The sequence below is a fragment of the Schistocerca cancellata genome, chromosome 5 (assembly GCF_023864275.1).
Source record: "Schistocerca cancellata isolate TAMUIC-IGC-003103 chromosome 5, iqSchCanc2.1, whole genome shotgun sequence".
NCBI classification, from domain to species: Eukaryota; Metazoa; Arthropoda; class Insecta; order Orthoptera; family Acrididae; genus Schistocerca; species Schistocerca cancellata.
This window is the reverse complement of record NC_064630.1, coordinates 227,281,719-227,294,706: the sequence shown is the minus strand read 5'-3', so window position 1 is coordinate 227,294,706 and position 12,988 is coordinate 227,281,719. Positions and strand designations below refer to the sequence as shown.

At 38.2% G+C, this 12,988-nt stretch overlaps 2 protein-coding genes across 24 annotated transcripts in view; both read right to left on the bottom strand.

The window, feature by feature from the left end:
* LOC126188844 (uncharacterized) overlaps positions 1-12,988 on the bottom strand; it is a 2,133,693-nt gene that overhangs the window by 1,805,729 nt on the left and 314,976 nt on the right. The window lies entirely within an intron of this gene.
* Positions 1-12,988, bottom strand: part of LOC126188849 (cystatin-POGU1-like) — a 114,189-nt gene that overhangs the window by 8,985 nt on the left and 92,216 nt on the right. Inside the window, exon 4 of the mRNA XM_049930491.1 lies at positions 11,514-11,619. Coding sequence (XP_049786448.1) covers positions 11,530-11,619 — 90 coding nt within the window. The 3' untranslated portion in view covers positions 11,514-11,529. The remainder of the gene's footprint in view (positions 1-11,513; positions 11,620-12,988) is intronic.

Genomic DNA, 12,988 nt, shown 5'->3' with positions numbered 1-12,988 from the left:
TGCTGTAGTTGTCTCCACTATATCTGTTCCTTCTGCATTATTTTACACTGCCAAAACTCAGAAATTATTCGTACTTTGTGATGAGATATTTAGCCCATGAGAGAGAGCCTGCCTCGTTGTCACTTCTATAATGCACTACTTGGATGGGGGGAGTGCCACAAGGCAGTTTCTCTAATAAATGACTAGTGGCTGAAGGACGAAGCAGATAATGTTAATCATACACATGTCTGAAAGGACAAACCTAGAGGTAATCAAATGTGAAGCCCAGAATCACCAACTGTGTGAACAAAATCTGAATAGCAAACAAAGAGAAAAAAGTGAGAACAAGCATGGCACTGATCGCAAACAGTAATGTCACTGATCAGGAAGATTTGGAAATATCACCACAACTGCCTGAGGAAAGCACATGCCACATCATTGGCTACACAGCTAGACAGTCTTGCTAATAGATGCAGCTGTGAAACTGTGCAACTCTGGATGGACATTGCAGTTGCTTTCATTTCAATATTGGTGCCCAAATCTGCAATGATGCTAAACTGTGTGCCATCCTCTGCACAATGTATGCAGAGTTGCTTGAATAACATGCACTTGTTTTTACGATGGCAACATTCTCTCTCACAGGTCTGAATGGGGAGATGACTGGACACCTGAAGCTATCAGTCTTTCAGAACAGTTTTCACCATTTATCACAACTACAGCATTTGGACATCTCAAAAAACTTTTCACAGTAATGATAAATATTTGTTTACCAGGGAGTACTGTGTACTGGAATAGAATACTTAGACAGTAATATTGCATTTTTGAGGGGGGAGGAGGATTGGTGTCAATGTCACTGAAGATTTACATATAACTAATTACTTCCCTGTAATTAATGATCACAAGGCAGGCAAAAATAGAATCATGATGTGTTTGGATCTTGTACTCAAATTATGTGTGTTGATCACCACTGTGTGCAGGAAACTTATTTGTTTTACTTTTCACAAACAGTAAATAAAGCATGCTCTCTCTCTCTCTCTCTCTCTCTCTCTCTCTGTGTGTGCCAAATCCATAGTGCCAGCTGAGCACACAACCACTGTGTCTTCAGTTGATGTAATGTAGTGGCACAGTGCACCTGTTTTAAAGACTTTCTTATTGATGTGTGCTGGGTAATATTACAATTGCTGAACCCATCTGAAGCATAGAGAAAAAAAGTTATTCTAGCTATATAGCTTTTGGTCATTCTACGTCAAGTGGAGCAGTCTGACATGATTGCTGCCTGGCCATTCAAAATCCAATGAAAGTTTTTGAGCAGGTTCAACAAAGTATTGGATACACATGTACAAAGTTTAGATAGGGATCCCAAGTTTGCACTGCTATGTGCACGCCCAAGTACCAGCTTTGGATAACTATTATGAAAGCCCCTATTTCTGCCTACTTGTGTCTGATAAGAATATATTACTGATTTGATTTTCAAATAAGTTTGGTGATAGCTGTAATTCTTCAAAGGTGGAAGAAAATTCATTGTGTAACTTAGGGAGCACATCTGTGATCAGCCATAAATTGTAATTTTCAGGATGGATTCAGCCAATAATTGGTAATATGATACACAGCCATGTTGTCTTCTTGAGATCTTTGTACAATAGCCTCCGTCCTTATCTATTCAAACGTATCCTCCTGCAAATTTGACAGAAAATTTTAAATGTGAATGTATGCTTTCCCAGCGTATACAGCTGGCGAAGAGTTGTCTTGCTTCCAGCCGGGTGGTGGTGTCTTCAAACTGCGACATTTCGACAAGTGACATACTCGTCATCTTTGGGCGAAGTTCCGAGACTTTGCAGATGCTGGTCCCTTTATACCTTCGGCCTGCCCCCCACCACCTGGCTGGGGGAGGATGGGTCCAGAGGAGCCGGCGGGCAGGGTGGAGGGGGAAGCGGGTGCGCTGTTCGTGTCTCTGTCAGAGCATTCCGGTCGCGTCTCATGAGCTGGATGGTTCTTGGTGCATTCCTGGCGTATTGTGGCTAATACTGGATTGCAGGCTGCGCTCAGTTGATAACCTTCATCCCTGTTCACAAGATTCTCGTGGACCCGTATTTCTATTGATTCTTTAATGACGCTGTCCCAACAGCTCCCAGCTTGGCACAGCACCCTGGTGTTCTCGAAATCGAAGGTGTGGTTTTCTTTGATGCTATGTTCAGCTATAGCAGATTTCTCTATCTGTCCAAGTTGGACATGCCTGGTGTGTTCCTCGCACCTTTTCGAGATTCAGCACTGTGTTTGTCCAGTGTACTGTACAGCACATTCGCAGGCAATGCTGTATATACCAGGTGTGTTGAGTTTGAGTGGGTCTTTAGCTACTGAGAAAATCAAACATAAATACCGTCTTCCGACCACCGCCGAAGATGAAAGAGCTGCTGGGCTCAGTTTTTGATTAGGCCAATGAGCTTGCACTGGCGATTTTCCCTTGTCCCAGAAATTGTGTGACCTTTAGCAAACCTTTTCTGATCAAACAAAATTTGTTCAGTTTCTTTATGCGTAACATAAAAAAGATGATGCCTGAAATATTTTCATTGGAGAACTTATCAAGATGCATGAATATTCGGTTATCCAAAGGTCTCTGTGAACTAACATGAGCTACCTTTCTAACTTCTCCTCCAGTTCCATCACAAGGAGATTTTCTACAACTTATTCCAAAGAAATTTCAGTCAGCAGAGCTACCAAAGTCGTTTTCATGCAGGCATAAATTGATAAAATTTTTGTATTGGGCAGCATATCCATCACTAAAGTAGTGAATGCACTTGATGTCTCCTATTGTTATCCTCAAATATTTAACCAGACTCATTATGAATGCATGAACTGCAGTGGCATCATGATGAAGGCACTAATAATACAGAAACTGATATTCTGCAGTGCCTTACCACCAAAGTAAATCACAAAGGGTTCCAAATCAGATTTTCCAGGACACTGTTCATGGTGTTGCACCATCCCATCTTTTGATTCCAAACAGTACACAGTATTCTAGATTAGTTTCTTGTAGTCCTCATTCTTGATAGGTGTTGAAGCTAACATCAGTTTGGCATTTCAATGTATCACTCATAAATAAACTGAGTGTGTACCAGCTGGATCAACTGCAATACATCACTTTGGCCTGAGTTCACAAAATTTTGGGAACCCCAATTCACTGCCATATGCTTACAGTAGGCTATGAACACTTCTTTCATGTTACAAAGTAGGACACATTTCTGCTTATGACGTTTCTCACTGTCCACTCTTACTGCTATGTAATTGTTTTTGCCTGAGTACAGCTGAGAAAATTCATCATCTTTGAAGAACCTGAGGACTTTATCTTTCATCTACATCTACATCTACATCCATACTCCGCAAGCCACCTGACGGTGTGGCGGAGGGTACCTTCAATACCTCTATAGGTTCTCCCTTCTATTCCAGTCTCGTATTGTTCGTGGAAAGAAGGATTTTCAGTATGCCTCTGTGTGGGCTCTAATCTCTCTGATTTTATCCTCATGGTCTCTTCGCGAGATATACGTAGGAGGGAGCAATATACTGCTTGACTCCTCGGTGAAGGTATGTTCTCGAAATTTTAACATAAGCCCGTACCGAGCTACTGAGCGTCTCTCCTGCAGAGCCTTCCACTGGAATTTATCTATCATCTCCGTAACGCTTTCGCGATTGCTAAATGATCCTGTAACGAAGCGCGCTGCTCTCCGTTGGATCTTCTCTATGTCTTGTATCAACCCTATCTGGTACGGATCCCACACTGCTGAGCAGTATTCAAGCAGTGGGCGAACAAGCGTACTGTAACCTACTTCCTTTGTTTTCAGATTGCATTTCCTTAGGATTCTTCCAATGAATCTCAGTCTGGCATCTGCTTTACCGACGATCAACATTATGTGATCATTCCATTTTAAATCACTCCTAATGCGTACTCCCAGATAATTTATGGTATTAACTGCTTCCAGTTGCTGACCTGCTATTTTGTAGCTAAATGATAAAGGATCTATCTTTCTGTGTATTCGCAGCACATTACACTTGTCTACATTGAGATTCAGTTGCCATTCCCTGCACCATGCATCAATTCGCTGCAGATCCTCCTGCATTTCAGTACAATTTTCCATTGTTACAACCTCTCAATACACCACAGCATCATCTGCAAAAAGCCTCAGTGAACTTCCGATGTCATCCACCAGGTCATGTATGTATATTGTGAATAGCAACGGTCCTATGACACTCCCCTGCGGCACACCTGAAATCACTCTTACTTCGGAAGACTTCTCTCCATTGAGAATAACATGCTGCTTCCTGTTATCTAGGAACTCCTCAATCCAATCACACAATTGGTCTGATAGTCCATATGCTCTTACTTTGCTCATTAAACGACTGTGGGGAACTGTATCGAACGCCTTGTGAAAGTCAAGAAACACGGCATCTACCTGTGAACCCATGTCTATGGCCCTCTGAGTCTCGTGGACGAATAGCGCGAGCTGGGTTTCACATGACCGTCTTTTTCGAAACCCATGCTGATTCCTACAGAGTAGATTTCTAGTCTCCAGAAAAGTCATTATACTCGAACACAATACGTGTTCCAAAATTCTACAACTGATCGACGTTAGAGATATAGGTCATTGAGGCATTTTTGTGTATGCCTAGCAATGTAAGGGATTAAACTTTCCTGAGAAGAGGGGAACTAATGTATGAATTATGGAGGAGACAGGTAGATCCTAAAGGTACTGTCCAGGGGCTATGGAACAAGTATGCAACAATAGTTATTTGCAGGTTGCTCAACAGATTACTGAGCCCAGTGAGCTAAATCTGACTGTTGTCTTAATTCATGACACATTTAAAGAAATATTAGATCTCTTGGAATGTGAGGATAATTTAACTCTCAGTCAAGTATGAAGATTTCAGGCCCATTTGGATCACTATGTTGACAGAATGAGTGACAATTTTTAGAAACCTATAGCAACACTACTAATACAGACCCATAATAGAAAAATGAGTAACTTCGGTAGTGAAGTTAATTTGAGTGTTCATAATAGAGAGGCTGGGCAAACAATCATTGATACTCTGTTCACAAAGTTGCAGAACCACAGGATTTTTTGAAACAGTGTGCTCATTCATCATTGAATTCAGTGGGTCATATAGCTAAATTTTTATATTTGATAGGTTTCAGAATAGAGCTCAGACCATGGAACTGGGTGATTTAAATGCTTTAAGATCAGCTGAGGTAAATGTGAAGAATAATGTAAATGATGAAATATAGCACACCAAAGAGGAAAATAATACTTGGAAAGGCCTGCAGGGGCTACTTTATCATCAGTCTGGCTGTGAATATTAATAAACTGTGTACAGCAAGTCAGAAGGAAAGTGGTGACATTGAAACCTCCGTACACCAAGGAGCAAGTAGTAAGCCATATTTTACAGTGGCTAAGCCCTGAGAATAGTCAGAGAGCAGTATTTTGTCAGGTCTGCAAGATGTTGTCTCAATTAGACTAGGTAGTTCTGGAGAGCCAGTCTGTGGAATTTGTGGATATGCACAGGGATAGCCAATCTGTAAGAGCAAGAGATTGGGAGAGTAGAGATTTAGATGGGAGACAGGAGGTGGAGGAAGTACGGTGAGGAAGAGGAAGAGGAAGAGGAGGAGGAGGAGGAGGAGGAGGAGGAGGAGGAGGAAGGTATTAGAGAAGGACACCTGGGGAACACTTCATCAAAAGTAGTTTGTCAGAATTGTGGCAAACTTAGACGTGTATGAAGGGAATTTGGGGAGAAGAGTAGAGAGCAAGAATTATGACAGCTGCGACATAGACGGGGCAGATTCTGAGCCAGTTTAAGGCACAAGTGAGACAAGATGCCATTTGGGGCACCAAGCTGAGTGGGGTGTCAGAGGCACCACAGCTATAAGATTTCTATACAGCACATATCACAATTTGTAGGAACCACTTAGGGCAACAAGCCAAGAGGGGTGCCAGGGACAACCAAGTGCAAGATTTGTGTACAATGTGTATCACAATTAGTAGAGAAAACTGACATGGATGAAAGTGTATGAGAGAAGAAGGGGTTGGAGCTGGGAGGTGACACAATAAGTGGATTTTTCCTGTTTATTATGTTTTCCTTCTCCCATAAATAAACAATTATTTCTAATTATTATCTTATTTTCAATATATTCAACTATTGGTGAGTAACACCTGCATGAGAATCTGAAGTTCTTCTTTAGACTGGATTTCAATGGAATTTATTATTCAGATTATTATTTTTGCTGCTCTGATTCCATTGGTGTAATTAGTTGTCATTACAACTCTCATAATTAAAACTTATAACTGACTGCAATATACTTTGCTACATGCAAAACTTCATGAGCTAATCAACATAGTTTGGAAAAGTGATCTACACCAATCAAAAGCTAAGCATTCCCACTTTTCAGTAATGGATTTTAAATTACCTAAAGCTAATTATCTTCAACAGTAACTGAACTTTGAAGTTCATGAGCAGCCCCTTTTTCATTGCATATTTTCATGAGAAGCACTGTTAAATTCTGCACTTTGACCACATACTTTTGTTACCTTAACTTACCTATACAAAATGATATACAGCACTGATTAACTCATTAATTAATACTTTCATGTAATTTCCTGTAATTTGCGATCACACTTATACATATAAAGAAGGTGACTCAAATTGCATAAAGACAGTAGTTTGCTGTAATTTTATAGATTTCTGACTAGTAACATTTTATAAAAGCATAAATCACCTTAGTTCTAATAGTTCATCAAAAATAGTAAATTCCAACCTAGTCAAATTTTGAAGCATTATGTACTTTTCATAGTAACAGTCTGTTCATACACCCATGCATAAGCTGTTGGACATCACCAAAAACTGACAGTTCACGATTCGAGAGCTAACAAGTACCATCTATGTCAGATGTGCTCTCGTTGTTGACTCACGTCACAATTATGTACACACTATATGCAAAAATTAAATGCACCAGCAAACACCAGTGTTTAATTGAACTCTAATGTTTAATTGCTTTCAAGCAGATTCTGTAACCTAAATTAATTAATAGTGTAATTGAACTGTGTTGTGAACAACAAGTACTGTGGAAGGTAATTCTCATATGAATGATTTATTGTTAAACTTAATAAATCATGTAATGGACTCACTTAAATTAACTACTGAAGAGTAAATAACCTTCAGTGGGCTAATTAATTGTTAACCATCACAATTTCATGTAAAGGTGAACTTTTTATTTTGTGCCACAATACAGCAATCAAATTTCCAGTGTAACTATGGGTGCTGGCCTGAAGACCTGCACTAGTAATGTTTCATAGAGAAAAATCTGATCACTATAATTAATAACTGAAGTTTGAAAGAAATAAAATGTGTTTCTTCATGTTGTGTGGATTGTGAGGAACTTTCTGTAGCCATGGGAATTCCCACATCAGTATTCTATATTCTGACAAATGATTTCAAGTAGAGAAGAATTTCTGCAGGATGAGTTCCATACTGGTTGACTGCTGAAGAGAAGCAGAAACGCTCAAACAACGATTTGATCATGAAGGTCAAGGATTCTTGTGTTGAATTGTCACTATAGATGAAATGTGAGTTAGAGACTTTAACTGGTGTTGAAATCACAGTCCAATGAGTGGAGGGCCTAATTCTCCATGTCCAAAAAAATTTCAACATGCTCAAGCAAATGATGATTTTTGGTTACTATCACCAAGGAATCATCATAACAAGTAGAGTCCCATGTGGAACAAGTCTGACAGCAGTGTGTTATTGTAACTTCATACAAAATAAGCACAGAAAAATGCACAAAACCCAACCTCAGTTGCTCAAGGCTGAGCCACTCATTCTCCATGACAATGATTACCCACATATCAGCAATGTTGTAGACTAAAAACTGCTTGAGTATGGATCCGAAGTGTCACCACATCTTCCCCAAAACCTAAATACAAGTCCACCAGACTTCAATGTTCCCACAGTTGAAAAAGTGTATGCACCGACATAATTATCTTTTGCTGGAAGAACTTTCTACCACCATTACCTGAGCTATTCAACAGGTGAACAGAAATGGCATTATGGATGAAATAATAAAGCTTCTGAGATGTTGAGATTCGGTCATAGAGAAGCAGGGAGATTATTTTGAAGGACTGAAGAGATAATTAAAAAATAAATAAACAGAAAATAAAAAATAAACATGTAAGTAAATAGAAATTAGTGTGCATTGTGTATGAAACATCTCCTGTAATATTGTCAGATCTTGCTGATTCTCTTTGCAATGCTGAAAGTGCTGTCTTGCATCCATGTGAAATTAAATATATCTAAAGAGAAAATGGCAGAAAGAAGCAAGATACTTCTTGGTACATATGGGTTTATATTTTAATTTGTTTGTAAGAAAAATTTTTTACAACTACATTTTGTACATATATCTATTACACTATTGAGTAGGTAAATTTGAAAAATGAGAAACTGCAGGTCAGTGGCTTAATCCACTCTCTTTTATTGGGTAAATGACCAGTTGTGGAACACTTAAAGTTACCTTTTACTCTTTTCACATGGAACCTTTGGTTTCATGATGATTTTGGGGTGAGGATGACCTCAGATGATTAAGTGATTCTATTTTTTACACAAGATAATGGAACTTTTAAGTGTTCTGAAAACACTGTGTACGTAATAAAGGATTGTGGATGATGCAACTGTCCAGTAGTTTCTTCACTTTTTAAAATGGGCTTCTACAGCTCCGGCTGCCCCATAAGAAGAGCTCTTTGTGAGTAGGTAAACATATTTCACATGGACAGTTGTCTTATGTATTTTACTGAATAATGTGTCTGAATTATGCAGACAACATACTGTGCAATGGTTGTCAAGTGATTGTTGTCCCATGGTACTACAGTCATCCCAGTGGGAAAAAGAAACTACAGCACCCATCACACCAAATTCCAAAACTAACAATTCTACAGCAAGTCAGGCACCTTTCACTTACAGTGAAAATAATACTTTAGTAAGAATAAGTCAGTTAAATCACCAACAAAGAAGGAAATTCATTTACAAACATTTAGCCTATACACAACTGTATATAGACAAACTGCTAGTGCATATATGAGATTCTCTACATCTACTGTGGGGAAGAAAAAATAAAAGTTTTACAATAACTGACTTTACTGTCTGTTCGTGGTTTTTGTGATAGTAAGTGAAGAAAATGAAATCTTTAATAATAAGATTAAAAAAATATACTCCCACATGTACTCACATTTACTGAGCAATCTGTACCAAACTAACTGTTATTATAATCTAAATAACTTATTTTACAAGAGCACAAAACTTGCTCATCTCACTCAGTGCGGGGTTACCAAGCTGTGCCACAGTACTTGGCTTTGTTGTCCCTGGAATGACATCTTACCATTATTGGTGTAAACATTTTCACAGCTGCACCTATTTTAAGGTCAGCTGCACCTGTTACTTATACAATAGCTAAAATATCAAATTTAATGGCACTTCAAAACTTTACTATCTTTTCATTGCCCATGTTACCAACAAATGCATGGTACTGCACACCATTAACTAAAATATGTATGATCAAATGACAAAAGCATTTACAAAAGTGCTATGATCACATTTCATAATGGGAGGGCAAGGCTCGGCAAATTATATTTGCATTGCAAAAGGCTTAAGTTTTCCCGATATGTTGAAGCATTTGATTTAGTATTGACATTGCTTGAGCGATTATGTGACACTGACTCGCATGACACTAGTGCAAGAGATATGCAAGAACCTATGAACTGGCCACTGCAACAGCCTATTGCTTGGATTAAAAATTGATGATTTTGTGAAACACAGAAGGAAATAGCATTAAATTCTGTCATCATACAAACCTATATTGTATTTGAACAGGTTTGCAATAAACATTGTCAAACATGTTTGGGCAAGGTATACAAACATTAATGCTGATTTTTAAGTAAAGGTTACATTCATAAACAGAAATGTTGTCCTTCAAGAAACATTAATTGATTCAGAAACCAGACCAGTATTTGATTTGGTTATGGGAGACTGTAACGATTCACTATGTAAGTTACAAATTAGATATTTGGTCACTGTTTATGTATTAGAATACAGGGTAAAAGTGTTACCAGCTTTTAATCACCTTTAGAAGATGATTGTAACATTGAGTTGAAACAAGAAGAAAAATTAATCCAAAATGAAATATCTAACAAAGGAATTCAATCATATTAAACTGACTGTAATTGTTATCACTAGAATAAATTACAGTGGCACAACCCATTGTGGGGATAGTAACAAGAGATGTCGCTATAGATTGTGGGATGAGTAGAAGTTTTGGAATGGAACAGAATTGTAATTGCAATCTTTCTTTCATATATTAGTTGGTGTTGTTACACATGACCTGCTCTCTATAAGATATTGCAGTCTTTTTTCACAGTTGCTCAAGCTGAGCACTACAGAAGGATTGGAAGGGGAACAGTGACACCAACTCAGCTGTCAGCTATGATGATTGTCATGAGGTGACTGATGAGAGAGCAGCAAATTTCCTCATGTTGCCAACCATGAGAATCTATAGAACCTGCTCTGGCTTTTTATGAACATCTACCACATTTAAACTGCAGTTTGCCTGAATCTACTTGTAGTCTGAATTAAACTGACTTAAAAATTGGACAAATGCTCGACAACAGTATCCATTTCTGCAGAGGATGGTGAAAGTCTAGATAGGGGCCACAGGTGTACTTACACGCTTCTTGCTACAATGTTGTTGATGCTCACCGTGACATATGACGGGAATGAAAGAGATTGTGTCAGCTGGTTCTACACAGCCAATGAGAGAGCAGCAGGCTGTTGATATGTTTGGATGGAAGAGACATTGTAATATTCTCATGTCAGTATAGAAGTGAAATCTGATATGTATTCATAAAAGAAACAGCTGTACTCTCAGGTCCCACTGTAATGACAACCACAGAAATAGCAACATATTTGGAAGAAGCAACCAAATATTTGTGAGAACGAAAATATAAATTTCACAGCTGTGCTATTAGGCTCATGATGATGGTGATGATGATGATGGTACCATGGACTACAGGGTTAGTACGCAAAAAAGAGTAGAAAACAAAACAGCCTGAAAATTAATGTAAACCAATCTTTTTTGTTTATTTTATTTCTCATAGTATTTTCAAAATATAGGCAATACATGGCACAAGTTTAGAACAGGTATATGTTAACTTTTTGGCAGATACTTTACATCATCAGTAAAACAGTTTGTAATTTTGATTAGTCAGAATAAGTAAAAAATAAATTTTCTCCACGAGCCTCTTAAAAAGGGGATGGGTGGTGAGGGGGGGGGGGGGGGGGGGGGGGGGGGGGGAAGGAGAGGGGTCACCTCATATTAAAGACCATCTTACACTTCAGTAAATGTGGAGAACATTGTGAGGCAAAGAACAATCCTCTTATACTCACTGCTACTAGATAACGTAAATGCCTAAAAAAGTTTCACATTTCGTTCTTCAGAACACTTCACTCACCTCTCTTTTTCCGCCTTTAATCTATTGCAGTGCAATTTAGTTGTGTAAGTTCACGTTTAGGCAGCCATGGTCTGTCCCACACCTGTATATCACAGAGTTGCTGGTTCTGAAATAACACCACACCATCAGATGAAAATCTGAGGATTTAGTTTTAACACATGTATACACAAAGAATTAAGTTGTATGAAAAGGAGAAGTCTCCTGAGAAAATTTTACAACTACAAGGAGACAGAATGTCTGGCAAATGATTACTTTCAGGAGGTGAATCTGAAAGTAGTGCTGATGAACATAATTAAAAGTAGAAAAAACTACACGAAATTTTTGGAATTGTCAGTTCGCTCCACAACCAACAAAGATGTTAACACTTTTGAGATACTACAAAGACAGAAGTCATTAATTTTCAAAGTAATTATGACAATGTGTTATTGCCAGCCGCGGTGGCCGAGCGGTTCTAGGCGCTGCAGTCGGGAACAGCGTGACTGCTATGGTCGCAGGTTCGAATCCTGCCTCGGACATGGATGTGTGTGATGTCCTTAGGTTAGTAAGGTTTAAGTAGTTCTAGGGGACTGATGACCTCAGATATTAAGTCCCATTGTGCTCAGAGCCATTTTTGAATAATTTGTGCTATTATGAAACCAAAACACAACAACAAATCTTCAAAAGATGCCTTTTGTGTAAAGACAGTATTATTGTTAACACTATTAAAAAGCTCTATTCAAATATATATTGAAGTGTGGACATGGTTCATGCAATTATGGCATTTGGAATTATATTTTGGGGAAATCAGCCACTGGCAAAAAAAGTACTGTGTGTACAAAAAAGAGCCATAAGGATCATGTGTGGAGTCAATCCTAGAGCCACATGCAGGAATCTTTTTAAGAAGCTTGAAATACTTACATCCACTGCGCAATATATATTCTCATTGATGTGCTTCCTAAGGAAAGAAAAATCCATCTTTAAGCTGAATAGTGCATATCACAGTCACAATACTAGAAGGAAACATGATATCCACTATGAACAGCCAAATCTAAGTATGGTGCAGAAAGGAGTCCATTTCAGTGGCTGTAAGATTTTTAATGCCCTCGCTTCAAGAATTAAGTGTTTGATAGATGATGATCTCCTGTTCAAAAAAACCTTAAGGCAGTTCCTATTGCAAGGATCATTTTATACATTATAAGAGTTCCTGAACTACAGTGTTTAACATCTCTTGTATTGTAAAATGCAAATGTATGCCCAAATTTGTATTTGTAATACCGAATATTTTTATTGTGAACATATATTTTGCAATATTTATTTCTTTGTAACACTTATTATTTTGTAATCTTTATCTCTCTCTAAAATGTATTTTTGTAGTGGGACCTAAGTTACTGTTCACTGTTTTTTGTTTTGTAATCTCTATCTGTATCTAAAATGTATTTTTTTGTAGTGGGACCTAAGTTACTGTTTACTGTTTTTGTTTTGTTTTATGTATTACC